Below are 15,340 nucleotides of genomic sequence, written 5' to 3'. Positions count from 1 at the left end.
AAATAATATTGACTTGCTTTCATTATTGTTTTAATAGTGACGTATTCATTTGAATAAAACCACTGCATGGTCTCTAAAAAGGATTCAGGTTCTGTCGGCTTCACTTCACGTTGAAGAAACACAACAATGTAAACTGTGTGTTCAAGTTACTGCAAACACTTTTTTATTTTTCTAGAAAAACAAAAATTCAACATAGAAACTGAACACAACATAACACTGGTGAGCAAAATGACACATAATGACGCTTGTATGTGATGCATTAACCTTTAGGGTTAACATGGAAACAGACTGAAGCAGGGCACTACAATAACCCCGACGTGTGAGTGCATAAGTGTCTTTTTAATGGTGCAACAGTGTCTTAATGAGAGGAAGGACTTTGACTACATGAGACAGAGATAACAACACTTAAACCCTGAGCCTTAGTCAACATAAATACTCTACATGGTAGCAGAAACAGACGTGGACAGACACACACTGTACTGGCCATCCGACTGTGGAAAAGAGGTTCATACTGTGTCTTGGAATGCAGGAAGTTTAAACCCCGTGACTTTTCGGGGGAGGCGTTCAGGGATGAAATGTTCAAAATGATGCAGATGGACATTATTTCACTTTGAATCAGTGTCCACAAAAGCACTGGTTTCCTCTGTTGTTGAAATGTAAGTTAGTGACAGTCTGAATATTTCAAATGTCAACAGAAAGTCTCAGTGACAGCCATGTTGTTTTTTTTATCTTCCAGGATTTATCCAAGCAGAAGAGGAGCGAGAGTACTGAAAGTTCAGGATGTCTGTCTGTCGTAATGGCTTCTTTAAAGTAAGTAGACCTCAAAGTTCTCTCCATTCGGGGAAAACGTTCAATACTGAACCGTCTTTTGTTGGAGGTCATTTCTCTGCTGGTTGACATACCAGCAGGAGCTTAAGTTGTGAGCAGGAGGGCAAAAAGGTGCTTCATTCAAGTCAATAATCCATGTTTCTCAGGCGTGTACATACAAGGGACGGTCAAAAGAAGCCCCTCCGGATATGTTGATACATGGTACAGTCCATCCTAAACACTGGAGTGACAGCTCTGTCACACAGGGAGCGATGGACCACGATGCTATGTCATGTCCTCCTCTTCTGAGCAGTAGTCCCGGCCCTGTAAAAGAAAAACAACAACGGTGTTACATTTGAACTTGTATTGGTATCTTGTGTCTAAAGCTGGGTGCAATGAAACGGGTGTAACAGTTTAAAAAGTCCTGCTTTGCTAAATGTTTCAATGCATGAAACAAACTTTGTTCAGTTCTCTTTATCTCAACACATTATTTCAACATCTGGAAAACACCATGAACAAGTCCTTTAGCTATCATAACACAACATGTGATCATTATCAGTGAAGGAGTACACATCCATCTTTGATTTAAAAAAAGACATTTTACTAATTAAGCAAGCGGTGCATTTCAGCTATTTGACATGATCCCACAGTAATTCAAGCCTCACCATATTACACACATGGAGAACAATAATTGAAGGACACATTCATTGTGTAACAGGCTAATTAGAAATAATCAGGAAAGCTTTAAAACATGCAGCTGAAGACACGTAGCATTTTCAATAACCTATTTATTCTCTAGGAGTTAGTGAAAAGCATTATGGGACATGTAGGACACTACAGGCGAAAACTCAAGAAGAAAGGAGGTGACTAATTATTTTGTGTCGTACAAAAGCCATGAATGAAATGGCCATACCATAGTGAGTTCGGCTCTTCCTCATCATCCCTGACCTCTCTACAGGCTCTGTGGCAGTTTGTGTCTCTCTAGAAATAAATCTGTATTTGTCCATTTAGAAATAACAATGTAAAAACTCCAACTTTCTATTATGGAAATTATAGGTTTAATAGAAATATTACAGAGATGAGTCATAAGTCAACTTGAAAAAATAGGATTTTCTCTGAGATGAAAGTGAAACATTTGCAACAAAGAGAAATCTGAAAAAATGGAGTAGGACTAAGAGTAGATGGCGTCCTGTTGGGGACTATTTTCTGTGGATAAATAAACATTCGGTGCTCTAGTGAGCGCTTCCAGCAGCAGGATGGTGTGTTTGTGTGGGACCGGCTCAAAATAAACCTCTGAGCCTGTTCTCCATTTGAACCGATCATCCAGTGCAACAACCTGGCTTCAAGACATCCCCTAAAAGAACGATGTCAACATGTAAAACACATTCTTTCTTTCTGATTCTGAAGTAGAACCGCCGGTTTAAGATCCACATATTGTATTTAGTAGTACATCAAATTGTTGATTTAGTTCTTTCATGGTATTTGTCGACAAAAAATAGAGAAGAAATATAGAGACTACTGAAGGCCTTCTATTGTAATACACATGGTATAATTTCACTGCCATGTATACCATTAAAGAGTCGTTCTGAGGTCTAACTAATCCACTCTCCCCTGTGACAGGATTTATCCACACTGCAGCTCTGTCAGTACAACATGTTTTGAACAATTCCACCTTAAATAACCTCAGTGGTGGAATCAGTGGACAGGACAGATTGGGGCTGTTTTGTGGTATCACCATGTCATCTGCTGTGTTCTAACTACAGATTTGCTGCAGTGGAAGGATTAACCTCCATTATGTTATTTAGCAGCAGCTTAGTGCAACAACAAAAAAAACCCAAACACACACAATAACAGAATGTGATGCTCCAGGGAGGGGTCCTTACTTTTTCAATTTTCTCATCCAGCATCTTGAAGAATTCCTGTTGGCTCTCTGAGGAGTGGATGCTCCTGCAGGGACCAAAACAAATAGCGAGTCACACACCACTAAAATACAAATGAACAAATAACTGAAACACGATCATCAGTCAGTGATACTCACAGGATCTTTCCATTTCCGTTTGACCCTGTTTCATCCGTGTGTTGACCTTTACCAAGGAGAGCACTCTTCTCCTGCAGGGAATCAATACAGACACTTTTAAATGACCTCATTCAACTTCCAGATATAAGCTATAAGACAATATATACATTTAAAAGAAATCAAATTACACATTTTTGATATTAAACATCCCATGAAACATGCTTCTTTTGGATTCTGCTTGTTGTTGTTGTTGTTGTTGTTAGGGGTTAAATTTAAAACAGGAAGCTAGGGAGGGACTTGTCAAGTATAAAGAGTGGTATTCACAGTAGCCAGTAGAGCTGGATGTGGGAACCATTTAAAAACACAGATAAAGTACTGAATTGCTAGCTATCTAAACTCCTGTGTGTCTCAGGCAATGGGTAGAAAACTTTAGAAAGTGATGGAAACAAAATGAATTGAAGCCCCCCCCCCCCCCATTGGAGAATGAGTCTTCATTTTTTAAGTTCCAGGAAATAAGAAACATGAGCCATACCTACAAGAGACTTTTATCTGTCATTGTCAGGACAACGTAGAGGCTTAGCACAAAGAGACATGTTTGAATTAAATGTCCTGGGAGCTTAGATACATACTCACTAATGTCATGAGTTTATATCTATGCTCTGCCTTAGATGTATATATTCAGCTCCAATGTACATATTTTCAAAAGAATCTCATTATATTTTTTATTATGGATTCCTTATTCTACAATTTTATTGTATTCTATTATATTTCCCAGCTAAAGAAGCTATCCCAAATGTACATGTACGGTATAAACTGGGTGACAATAAACGTCTTGTGTCTTGAAACTACCTTTTCTATCATTAAACGATCCTTTTTTTTTTCATCATTAGAGTGTAGATATATGCATAGTATTTACCATTACAGAACTGAATGCAAACTTGATCTCATGAGTCATTTTGATAACTAATAACCCCTTATTTAAAACAATTCAAACGAAGTGAAGAAATCATCACTAAATACTCTTTAAAGGAGAAAAAAGAGAAGCACGCACTGTGCTGTCCTGGCCATCCACTCCGCCCTCTTCTCCGCTGATGTACTTGACTTTCTCCACGCTTTTCATCTTGTACTCATCTGTGACAGAGTGAGAGAGAGGAGCACATCTCTTATTAATACACGACAGCAGACAATCAGCACCATCATCTGGGTTAATAGTTCTCACAGTTCACTACTTGGCAAAGTAATTATGTGCCTCAGTTGTCACGCTGCAGACTAAATCCTCTCTTAACAATGGCTGGCAAGCGTCAAACACATGAGCTGTCAGCTCGATCCATCTCTTCTCTCTGCCTCTCCATCCTTTTCTCCTGCACATGCACACGGCCCCCTCCTCTATCTCACTCCCACGCGTTTAAAGGGCATGATATAAAAACAACAGTACCCATGCATAGAGAGGAAGCATGATGGATACATGTAGTTCTAACACAGCAGATTCTGTAGTTTAATCAGAGTTTCAGCTTATTACGCCATTGTAGCAGCTTTAAATAGTAGAACAGGGATAAGCCTTCATTTGTAGTGGCCCCTGTACAGAAACGTTAGCATTAGTACAGGCACTGTTTGAGCATTCATGTGCACCTGTAATGAATAAGGTTAGCTATTAAAGGTCCGTAATTAAGGGTCTGACATCTTTCCAGTCTACAGGTGCTTTCATAGTTCATCTTTGTAATCACTGCTCACCATTTTCCAAAATACTTACACAATATGAGCTTATATGCACTATGTTATTGTATTTCAAATGTATTTATGGTATTTCTTTTTTTTAAAGGTACAGTGTTTTTTGTACTTTAATAATAATAATAATAATAATAATTATCCTTTATTAATCCCGCGAGGGGAAATTCAATGTTTACACTCTGCCTAATGAACATGAACACACACACAGGCCGAAATACACACACATGCACAAACAGGATCTTATGGACATGCATTAATGGAGAGGTCTCAGAGTGAGGGGGCTGCCCACAGCGAGCACTCCAGAGCAGGTTTGGGGTTTGGTGCCTTGCTCAAGGGCACCTCGGCAGTGCTCAGGAGGTGGACTGGCACCTCTCCAGCTACCAGACCAACTTCCGGAAGTGGTCCGTGCCGGGACTTGAACTGGCGACCCTCCGATTTCCAACCCAAGTCCCTACAGACTGAGCTACTGCCACTGCATAATGACTTTATTCTACCTTCTTTATCTACAAAACATTGTGTTAAAAAGCTAAAAAATCTATACTGCATTCATACAAAAACATATCTATAAACAGATCATCAACTATTTCATTGGATTTGTGAACTGGAATAGATGAGAAATTGAACTATACCAGTTTTGATAGTTTGACCATTTGAGCCAAATGTTTGTATAAAATTGTGAATTGAATAGTTCATGTTTGAGACTTAGTAAAGAAAGAGAATGAGATTAAACATGTGAAGATGTTAACCTGGGTGATATCGTTACAGGAAATGTTCTCATTATTCGAACAACTTGAAGATCAAACATCACCAACATGTCCCTAATGCATTAGTTTATAAGTTGTTAGTTTCGGTTCTAGGCAGAACAAAAGGCACCATAATATAAAGCTCTAATTGTCTGAACTTTCATGTACGGCTCTTTGTAATTAATTAATCAGTCTCAGCAATATTCAATGTGTCACATTTTGCAAAAAAAAATTGCCTGAAAAAGTGGACATCTGCACAGTGGATTATTTTATTTAACACCAATACTGATGTTAATGTGACCTTATCTTTTAAAATCATGCATTGCAGACTGTGACCCAAATTATATTACAAGTGAATTAAACAAGTTAATTGATTTGTCATTATAATGCCGGTGTATCCCTAATTTACACTAAAGGGAAAACCACCTGAATATGGAGGTGCATCATGGGAAATGTGTATGTCAGTGTGTGCAAAGACAGACCTGAGATGAGGTCCCCGTTGCTGTAGGATTTATTTTGACTCTCCTCGCCTCCAGGCACAGCAGACACCTGCTTGGCAGAGGTGCAGCCCATCTCCTCCTCCTCAGCTGCTCTCCTCCTCACTCGTGAGCATTACAGACACACCTGGAGGCAGGCAGGCAGGATGGAGTCATGAAATACAGATATCAAGAGATCACAAACTGATGATATGAGCCTCAGATCACAGACAGGTTTGCTCTCTGGGGAATACATCTGAGATGAAACATCCTTTGCTCTTTTTTATTCCTGAACAAGAGTACATCACTTGAAGGAAATGAACTATATTTCTTAACTCGCGGACTGAAAATCCTCTGGACTCCTGCTTGGGAATCCCCAATTTCCATAATCAATTAGTCATGAAGCGCCCCACCCTGGAATATAAACACGCGGGCATCCCACTCTCCTCTGAAAACACAATAAAATAGACTTAAATAGGTTTAGCCTGGTTGTTGTGAGTCACGCTCACGCAGGTCTGGGAAAACACCAATCAGAACGTGCGCGCGGCGGTGCCAGCTGCACAGCAACAATGAGGCCTTTCAAGCTGCTGGGATGCCACCGTGCCAAGCTGCTGGGTCCTCTCCGGGACTGTGTGTGTGTGTGTGTGTGTGTGTGTGTGTGTGTGTGTGTGTGTGTGTGTGTGTGTTGGGGGTGGGGGGGGGGGGGGGGTTCTGCAATGATCATAGGATTAAACTGTAGCCCTACAATAATGTTTCCATCTCAGCTGTAATAAGAGCACATTGCACCCTCAGCATTGTTGCCGTACATACAATGACTGTGTTTTGCATTAAGCCCTAAAAGATAAGTACTGATCAATACTCATGTTATGATTGAGCCTGGCCGCACCGACCCTCCAGCTAAGAATCAGTCACTATCCTCCTTTGTATAATATCATATGTTATTATATTATTATCATCATTACCTACATTGACACAATCCGCAGCCCATTACACTTTAGTCTGGGCTATTGCATACAATGAAGCATGCAACTTGAGAACAGGAGAGAGGTGAAGGCAAAAGCATTTCGTTCAATATAATGTTTCAACCATCGTTTCATTTCACAGCATCAGAGCAGAGAGCATGACGATCAGAGATACCTATAAGAGTAATAACAAAAGATGTTGCAAAAGAGCAGCCATTCCGTGGCAATGCAGAAACGATACCGCATTAGCGGAGCCAAATAAATAATCAATTGATTGTTGAATAAATGTACGGCGATTGGGCCCCACTTACCTTTCTGGTTTGTCCATGGTTTTTGGATCCCTCTGGTTTATGGTTCAGACAGGATTCAGTTAAGACGGAGGACCCAGACAGTCCGCATCTGCAGCTCTCGGCTCGATACAGGCATCAGCAGTGGGGATGCAGTCAGTCCGTCTGCCAGCTGTCTGCTCGGACTGCCGGAGCTCATGGCAGGATCCTCAATCCAAGAGGAGGAAAATAAGAAAAAAAAAAAAAAAAGAGGCGAGTCAAACAGTGGCAAGTGTGGATTTCAAATATAAAATCACATCCCCGTTAGTTTGTAATATTTTAATCATAAAACTAAAAAATTTCACTTCATTTTCGATATAAAATGTTTGGTCCGTTCCGACTTCTTTATGCGGCGGAAATTTGACGACCAAGTTGCATTTCATCTGTTTCCACCCGGGCTTATTTCAACGGTGCACAATGAACTTCCGCCCAGCTCACTTTTTCTGCATCATCAAAGTTGGCAGCAAAAAACATCCAAAGTTAGTAAAGTTCCAACAGAGCTGAGAGTTGAAGGAGCCGATTATTGACTGACATCGATATGGTTTCTCTGACGATGATCGCGCGTGTGGCGGACGGACTGCCGCTGGCCGCGTCCATACAGGAGGATGAGCAGGTGAAGATAGATTACACTTTACATCTCCATTCAACATGTTTCATGTTCTGATCGTCCATACAGGAGGATGAGCAGGTGAAGATAGATTACACTTTACATCTCCATTCAACATGTTTCATGTTCTGATCGTCCATACAGGAGGATGAGCAGGTGAAGATAGATTACACTTTACATCTTCATTCAACATGTTTCATGTTCTGATCGTCCATACGGGAGGATGAGCAGGTGAAGATAGATTACACTTTACATCTCCATTCAACATGTTTCATGTTCTGATCGTCCATACGGGAGGATGAGCAGGTGAAGATAGATTACACTTTACATCTTCATTCAACATGTTTCATGTTCTGATCGTCCATACGGGAGGATGAGCAGGTGAAGATAGATTACACTTTACATCTCCATTCAACATGTTTCATGTTCTGATCGTCCATACGGGAGGATGAGCAGGTGAAGATAGATTACACTTTACATCTTCATTCAACATGTTTGATGTTCTGATCGTCCATACGGGAGGATGAGCAGGTGAAGATAGATTACACTTTACATCTTCATTCAACATGTTTGATGTCTAATGACTGTTTGCATCCCAGCTGGGTCGACCAGAGCTCCTGACAGCATCAATGATAATTGTTTTACTCTGTGTGTATTATTAGAGGGGAAACTTAGTACATAACTAGAATGTGTTTAGTTTTTTCATAACCATTGCTTTATTTTCTCAACTGTGAATTTAAGCCAAGTAGCATGTTTGGGTCAATATTTACAGTGTGTGTTTACCTGCTTAACGTCATCTTGTGTTGTTTTTGGTTTTTATCTTTATTGAAAATGCTGTATAATGAAATAACTTTTTTTTAGACCCAAAATAAAACCTAATGCTCATTCTACCTGTTTTGGCCAAGATTGATCTTTCTTTTTTTATATATCAGACATTCAACATGTTCCTAAAATGTCATACATCGTTTTTTGTTAAATGTGTGATCATAATATTAATCTTTATTTAATGCCATGTTTACAATTTTACAGCATTTGTGACTTTAAAGGTGCACTGTGGAGTTTTGGTAGAGAAATGTGAAAGTTGGAGAAATGTGCAGATTCTGTGGTATATGTTCATAACTCTATACACAAACTGTCCTCAAATGTGTTCCCTGGAACTGTTTGAAGATAAAATGCAACGTGAGAAGTTATGGTGGTGGGCCTGCAAAAGTGAAACAGTAACTCTCCTGGTCGCTTTTTAGCTCTAAACAGTGTTCCAGGGACCCATTTTTACCTTTGAATAAAGTTTGTGTATTCAGTTCAGAAAGTATAGCATAGAATTGTTTCACTTCTCCAACTTTCAAATTTCACCACTAAATCTCCAGAGCGCACCTTTAAGCTTTTTTTCTGCTTCTCGTTATCAGTCTGGAAGAGACCTCCAGCAGTACCAGAGTCAAGCCAAGCAGCTGTTCCGCAAACTGAACGCCCAGAGCCCGGACCGCTGCACCCTGGAGGCCGGGAGCATGAACTTCCAGTGAGTTGCAGCAAGCGTTGTTGTTAACTTAGGAGTGCATTTACCAATGTAAAGTCCAAGTTATAAATCTACATGATAATTCTATAACAATGCACAATTATAATTTTGTTTGTTTCAGCAAAATACATTTATCACTGTGAACCAATGAATTTGAATGAACTTGTTTCTTGTTTCCAGCTATGTGATAGCACAGGGTGTGTGCTACTTGTTCCTCTGTGAGGCTTCCTGTCCCAAAAAGATGGCTTTTGCATACTTAGAGGACCTCCACACGGAGTTTTATGAGCAGTATGGAAAAAGAGTTCCCACAGTGACAAGGCCTTACTCTTTCATTGAATTTGGTAAGACTATTAATGATGTGTTACATTAAATAAACACTATATCCACCAAGACTTAAACTGTATGATGCATATGTTGTTCCAGACACATACATCCAGAAAACAAAGAAGTCCTACATTGACGGCAGGTCCAGGAGGAACTTGGGCAGCATTAACTCGGAGCTGCAGGATGTGCAGAGAATTATGGTGGCGAATATTGAGGAAGTTCTGCAAAGAGGAGAATCTCTGTCTGGTGAGTGCTGCGCTGCATCATCTGAACAGGCGTTCTAGGTCATGTCTCCCTGTGTCAGATAATCAATCAATGTGTTGGCATTTGGATTTTATTATAAGGTGTTCATATTAGTGCGCTACAGTGAGAGGCCTTTTCATTGTCATTTAATATGAATATACATGAAAAGCCTGTTGCAATGGACACTGAACAAGACAACAATGTTGTCAACAGAATCTTTAACACTAATTAATACTTTACAATTGTCTTTACTTGTCTTTACCTCAGCTCTAGACACCAAAGCCAGCAATCTCTCCAGCTTGTCCAAGAAGTACGGCAGTGATGCAAAGTACCTCAACACCCGCTCCGCCTATGCCAAAGTTGCCGCTGTGTGTGTGTTCTTTCTCACGCTCATCATCTATGTGCGTTTCTGGTGGCTCTGATGGACTCTCAACTGGCACTCATGAGGGAGGTGTATGATCTTGAAAACAAACGTTTTACTTCAAACTGTTACAGTTCTGTTATTCACAAGGGGGCCTTAGAGGGATCATATTCATTTAATTTCATATTCATTTCCTGTCTGAGGTAGAAACTTGTGTTTATGCTTCAAGTTGCATTATGCTTATTGATAAACTGAGCCATAGGTCTGCGATTGGACTTTATTATTCAAGGCATTTATGTTCCTGTGAACTGGAATAACAAGAGCAGAGTGTTGATCGTTCATCAATGTTTACACTGTCAGAGGGGTTTCTTTCAGAGTATCAGTATTCAGGAGAACCATGTATGCAAAAGGAGAGGCTGTGGTGAAGTCTTAATATTGTGATAATTGAATGTTTATTGTTTCTAAAGTTTACATTGTAAAAAAAAAAAGATTAAATATTTATCAAGTTATCCATTTCTATTTAACATCTGGATCTATGGCACTTGTACTTCTTTCATGAACAGACGGACCAAGTCCTTCTCTTTATGCTTTATACAAACACTCACAAACCAGTATTAGCAAGTCCAGTATACACAAACAGCAAGTACACAAAGAACACATCATGCAAAGCAAACAAGGTTGACCTACAGGAGGAGGAACAGTCTCTACTGCACATACATGAAAGCCTGCCACAGCAAATATGATGAGGAAACATCAGAGTCTCAACTCTCGTCTTGCTCGTGGCTACGCAGGTTTCGTTGTCGATTTTGATGAATATAGAATTTAAAATGTCATGTGACCTCTTGTGACACATATTTGAGATGGACTGACAGACACTGATTGTGAAATATTCAGTGGAAAAGTAAGCCATGGTGGCTTTTTACATGGCCCCCCTCAAGTTACTTCTGATGGGAGTTTTTCTTCTTCAGTCCAAGTTCAGAAGAAATTCAAACACTTCTCTCCTGTGTTTTAAAGTTCATGACCCTCTGCTGCAATCCTGGGTGATGAATGGATGTCAAGAGTCTTACACTACCAGATCAAAGTCGTCCCGCTGCAATAAAACAACAACCCAGTGGTTATTTACGTAATATTGGCAGAACATGAACAAAGGCATTTCAAGGTTTGATGACTGATTGGAATGCTGAATCCTTATGGACACAACCTTTATTCTTCAGCTTTGTATAATTAGAAATGACATGCAAACTGTTTGCAGAAATTCATGTCAACATTTGTATAAGGCTAAACGTTACGTAAGCAGATCCTGAAACTATACTCACCTCTTCGTTATAATTCATGACATGCTGCTTGATCTTTGAGGAGTCCACCCACGTGACGAAATCTTCCATGTTTCTAGAAAGTCAGTCGACATAGGATGAGCTGAGACACTTTGGTAATGTTTTGTTTTTTTTATACCCACAATGGACTGCACGTGTTTAAACACCGCTGTGCAGTACAAAACAAGAAGACAAAACAATGTGGACACTGACCTTGTGACTAGAAAAGCTGGGTCTGTGACGACGTCAGGGCCAACACGCACATCTGACACTGAGTCAAGGACAACACTGCGGGACAATTTCTACCCATGAGCATAGACAAAACTAACCAATCTGTCAAGATAATTAAAGGCAAACAGGAGATTTTGCAGGAAATAACCCTGGAAATGCTGAGAAGGATACGTCCTTGTTCAATGAAGGTGATGGCTGTTTTCAGGTTCTGAGCCATGCGTAGGTTCAGCATGATGCTGGGTAGCCTCCTCCTGCAGGAGTCACACAGGTAAAAGGAAATAAAGGAGTAGTGGTATATATTCACAACAAACATGTTTTGGTGGGTTTTTACCTGCAGAATGAAGAAGCTGTGACCTTCTCTGTTAGGGACAGATTCTGTTTGGTGGGGATGAGACCGATGCTGTACCTGATGTGATGAAACGGAGAAATCATCAGTGATGTTGTGAATTTTAACAACTGATACAGGAAGACTGTCCAAAACCAAAAAGGGAACAAGACTTTTTGTAAGCACAGGAGCATGTTGCATGACAGGAATTCAATGAAATCTTGCTCTCTTTTGGGGAACCTGGGCTCACTCAGCCTAATGAGACTGATCAAAAGATAACATGACACCAACTACCACTTCAGCAGGTTTTTCTTAATCCAGCTACAAGCTCATCAATTGAAATAGACAGTTTAGTTCTTTATAGTAAAGCACCAGCAAAACTGATGGAAAAAAAAAAAAGATGCCTGTATTCACACAAAACTAGACGAATAAATAATGTTGAAGAATTGTTAGTAATAGTCCCAAAAGTTAAAGTGAGGTTCAAAATGTGTGCTCAAACAGGCCGTTCGGAGGCAGGTGGGGGACACTCCCACAGAGAAGTGTTTTCTCTGTCCTCTGAGTTTGTTTTCCACAATAAACACTAAGGAACGATGCAAGAAAGCCAGAGCCACCCGAGCCCTTCCACAGGGTCTTGGTCGAAAAACAGCTCACTTGCATATAAAAGGTACAGACACAGAAACAGTCTGTTCTGAGCAGGGCAGAAATAGAGGGGTTTATAGACATGCTCAAATACAGGATCAGAGTGGATTTAGAACAAGAAACTCCACAGACATGTTTTGGGGACCTGATTGAAACGTGTTTAAAAGGAGTATAATTCGTGAGCTTTAATTTGTGAAAATGTTCACTTGTCAATCACATTAAGTGTTGATCCATAGCGATACAAACAGTCCTAATGTTGATGTCAATAGAGCTACATTAAACAACTATCCATCTTTAGTAGGAAAACCACATTCACTGCGTGTACTCATAAAAACAGCATGAAGGAGCTGCAGTCCTTAAAGGTTTTTAAACTGAAAAAGAAAGACTCTGAAGCAGATCCTAAAGGATGTTTTTAGCTCGACCGCTCAAACTACCACCAGTCGCGCCGAGATGGAAACATGGAAGTGCCATTTCAGAAACAGCGGTATACCACACTTGTCGCATGTGTCAGTGCTGCTTTTCGATCTCGGTGTCACTCTAAACTGCTGACGCCAAGATGTGACTCATAGATGGTTCTCTTTTAATGCAGAATGTAGTGTTTGTAAATTGTACTTTGTGTCTCTTCCGGCAGCTTTGTGTTTTTTTGCTGCTTCCTGTCTTGGCCAGGTCTCCCTTGGAAAAGCGGTTCTTAATCTCAACGGGACTAAACTGGTTAAATAAAGGTTAAAAACAACAACAAAAAAACAGCATACACTTGGCTGGAATCAAACAGTTCATCACTGTAATCACATGTTTCGTGACTAAACCCGTCACGAACGGCTTTAGAGTTAAGGGGACGACTGTGGCTCAGTTGGTAGAGTCGTCGCCTCTCAACCGGGGGTTCGATCCCCAGCTGAGCAACATGTCCGATGTGTCCTTAGGCAAGACACTTAACCCTGCATTGCTCTCGCTGCTTCGGTGGCGGTGTATCAATGGATTACTCTCTGATGTACGTCGCTTTGGATAAAAGCGTCTGCTAAGTGAATTGTAACTTTGTAAATGTGTCTACAACAATTCAACATCAGCAGCTGTATTGTTTGTAACATTTAGCTATAACCAGCTCACATAACACAGTGGTTTTGATATACGATTTTGTTGGGGCAAACAATGTCAGAAACTCACAGTTTTTCAAGCATACGATGAGAGCTCTGAGCTCTGAAGCCATCCTTTTCATCCAGGTCTTTGATTTTCTGGGTCAGATCTCTGATGTTTCGACTCAACTTGTTGTACCTGAGAGGAGAGACAGAGAAAGCACAGACATTATATAAAATATACGATATATCTCCTCTGTGTTTAATGTTCCATAATATATACGGTTAACTGATATTATAACAATGAAATCCGGGTTTCAAAGCTTTAACAAAACAGTCAACAAAAGACTAAGAGAGAGACTTCTACATTGTAAATACTAAGTAAGTTAACCTCAGCCGAAGATACATTTTTTATTACATTTCAAAACCATTTTTGAAGCGTAACCTCGCTACATTTCGAGGCTCATGCCTAATCCTGAGCAGTGAATAATTAAAAAGTTTACTGTTATCTCTGTATCTTACTTGGTGTAGTCCTCCCTCTTTTCGATGCGATACTTCCGCAACACTTTGACCTCGTGCAGGTTGTTGTCTACCTCCCAGTTGATGAAGTCAACCTTCTTCAACAGCTTCTGTTCATGGTACTTTAATTTACGAACCATTTTCACAAGTTCGGCTGACTAAAACCAATTTATTGACAAGATAAACTCCTTCTCATGTAGCATGAAGTGGAAACAGGAAACACGTGTGTTTTCTTTCTTCTTCGGCGATCATTTAGGGTGGAACGTCCGTCAAACATGAACCACAGCGCCACCTAGAGTTCTCCGTAACATCATTTCCTTACCAACACTTTACAGAACAAACGGAGTCAGAGTCGTAGCCTAATATTAACAGTCTAAGGTCAAAGTATCGGGCTACAAGGCTCGTTTTTCTTGATTTCATCAACTATTTGTAGTTGTTGGTATCAAGAGTTAGCAAGTTTTCTATTTCATTTTTACAGAAAAAACAACAATCACGAATTTCTGTCCACATTTCTTCATACATTCATATGGGAATGTTTTAACATAGTTTAGTATAGCCACCATAGTAAGACTGTAAATATTGGTAGCCACGTATTCTTCCTGTCTTCACTGCAAATTTGGGTTTCCTTCCTCAAACAGAAATACATTTGTTGGACTTTCCAATGTCCCAAAATATATGTTGAAAATATATAGATTTGATATTTTACTGACAACCAAAGCCTACATTTATTTGTACTACTTCATTCACACCAGGGTTACAAGAGCATTCATACAAATTACAGACCTAACACTTATACAAAATACATTTTTGTAGACTCAATTTTAGACTACAATTTTCCAGATATATTCAGTTTAAATACCCTAAAAACATTTAAATTTAAAAATAAAATAAAAAAAAGTTTTTGTGTGTACTTAAATGAAATCAATACGAATAAGTATTGATGTATTGATTGATTGAGTACTGTATTTGAATTAAGATGCCATATTGATGGAGTAAAGGTCAAGGCAAGAATTGGAGCCAGTTCAATTCTGAAACAAGAGTGAAATTATGCCAAGATTGTTATGGCCTAAAATAACATGAAAATCTGTAATATCACATACAAATAGCCTACTTACTAGCTTCGGTTTTTTTTTTACACC

At 39.7% G+C, this 15,340-nt stretch overlaps 3 protein-coding genes across 4 annotated transcripts; 1 reads left to right on the top strand and 2 right to left on the bottom strand.

Annotated features, from left to right (window-relative positions):
* Nucleotides 1-140: 140 nt before the first annotated feature.
* Nucleotides 141-7,349, bottom strand: zgc:55943 (uncharacterized protein LOC406337 homolog). The gene is made up of 6 exons (XM_061044139.1): nt 7,045-7,349; nt 5,778-5,919; nt 3,876-3,955; nt 2,846-2,916; nt 2,691-2,754; nt 141-1,131 (listed from the first exon to the last, which is right to left on the bottom strand). The coding sequence occupies exons 2-6, from the start codon at nt 5,866-5,868 to the stop codon at nt 1,093-1,095; spliced, it is 345 nt and encodes a 114-aa protein (XP_060900122.1). The 5' UTR covers nt 5,869-5,919; nt 7,045-7,349; the 3' UTR covers nt 141-1,092.
* Nucleotides 7,350-7,473: 124 nt separating this feature from the next.
* Nucleotides 7,474-10,613, top strand: sec22ba (SEC22 homolog B, vesicle trafficking protein a). The gene is made up of 5 exons (XM_061044136.1): nt 7,474-7,672; nt 9,070-9,179; nt 9,357-9,517; nt 9,600-9,746; nt 10,011-10,613. Exons 1-5 carry the CDS (start codon nt 7,598-7,600, stop codon nt 10,163-10,165), a joined length of 648 nt encoding a protein of 215 aa, XP_060900119.1. The 5' UTR covers nt 7,474-7,597; the 3' UTR covers nt 10,166-10,613.
* On the bottom strand, nt 10,538-14,449 carry imp3 (IMP U3 small nucleolar ribonucleoprotein 3). 2 transcript variants are annotated; one of them, XM_061044138.1, is made up of 7 exons: nt 14,205-14,449; nt 13,774-13,881; nt 11,980-12,054; nt 11,820-11,899; nt 11,631-11,682; nt 11,421-11,528; nt 10,538-11,194 (listed from the first exon to the last, which is right to left on the bottom strand). In XM_061044138.1, the coding sequence occupies exons 1-6, from the start codon at nt 14,339-14,341 to the stop codon at nt 11,435-11,437; spliced, it is 546 nt and encodes a 181-aa protein (XP_060900121.1). In that variant the 5' UTR covers nt 14,342-14,449; the 3' UTR covers nt 10,538-11,194; nt 11,421-11,434. The 2 variants fall into 2 exon arrangements, with proteins under 2 accessions (XP_060900121.1, XP_060900120.1); XM_061044137.1 differs by having other exon boundaries at nt 11,421-11,493; nt 14,205-14,448.
* Between the last annotated feature and the right edge of the window lie 891 nt (nt 14,450-15,340).

Source organism: Labrus mixtus, chromosome 8 (genome assembly GCF_963584025.1).
Source record: "Labrus mixtus chromosome 8, fLabMix1.1, whole genome shotgun sequence".
In the NCBI taxonomy this organism is placed as follows: Eukaryota; Metazoa; Chordata; class Actinopteri; order Labriformes; family Labridae; genus Labrus; species Labrus mixtus.
The sequence above is the reverse complement of the archived record's forward strand: the minus strand, read 5'-3'. Positions and strand labels throughout refer to the sequence as shown.

Coding starts and splice junctions, on each gene's coding strand:
- imp3 (XM_061044137.1), bottom strand. CDS start 14,341: ATGGTTCGTAAATTAAAGTACCATGAACAGAAGCTGTTGAAGAAGGTT. Junction 11,494..11,630: donor CCAGCTTTTCTAGTCACAAG/GTCAGTGTCCAC, acceptor CTGACTTTCTAG/AAACATGGAAGATTTCGTCA. Junction 11,195..11,420: donor TCATGAATTATAACGAAGAG/GTGAGTATAGTT, acceptor GTTTTATTGCAG/CGGGACGACTTTGATCTGGT.
- zgc:55943 (XM_061044139.1), bottom strand. CDS start 5,868: ATGGGCTGCACCTCTGCCAAGCAGGTGTCTGCTGTGCCTGGAGGCGAG. Junction 3,956..5,777: donor CAACGGGGACCTCATCTCAG/GTCTGTCTTTGC, acceptor ACTCTGTCACAG/ATGAGTACAAGATGAAAAGC. Junction 2,917..3,875: donor TGGATGGCCAGGACAGCACA/GTGCGTGCTTCT, acceptor GATTCCCTGCAG/GAGAAGAGTGCTCTCCTTGG.
- sec22ba (XM_061044136.1), top strand. CDS start 7,598: ATGGTTTCTCTGACGATGATCGCGCGTGTGGCGGACGGACTGCCGCTG. Junction 9,180..9,356: donor GCCGGGAGCATGAACTTCCA/GTGAGTTGCAGC, acceptor TCTTGTTTCCAG/CTATGTGATAGCACAGGGTG. Junction 9,518..9,599: donor TTACTCTTTCATTGAATTTG/GTAAGACTATTA, acceptor ATGTTGTTCCAG/ACACATACATCCAGAAAACA.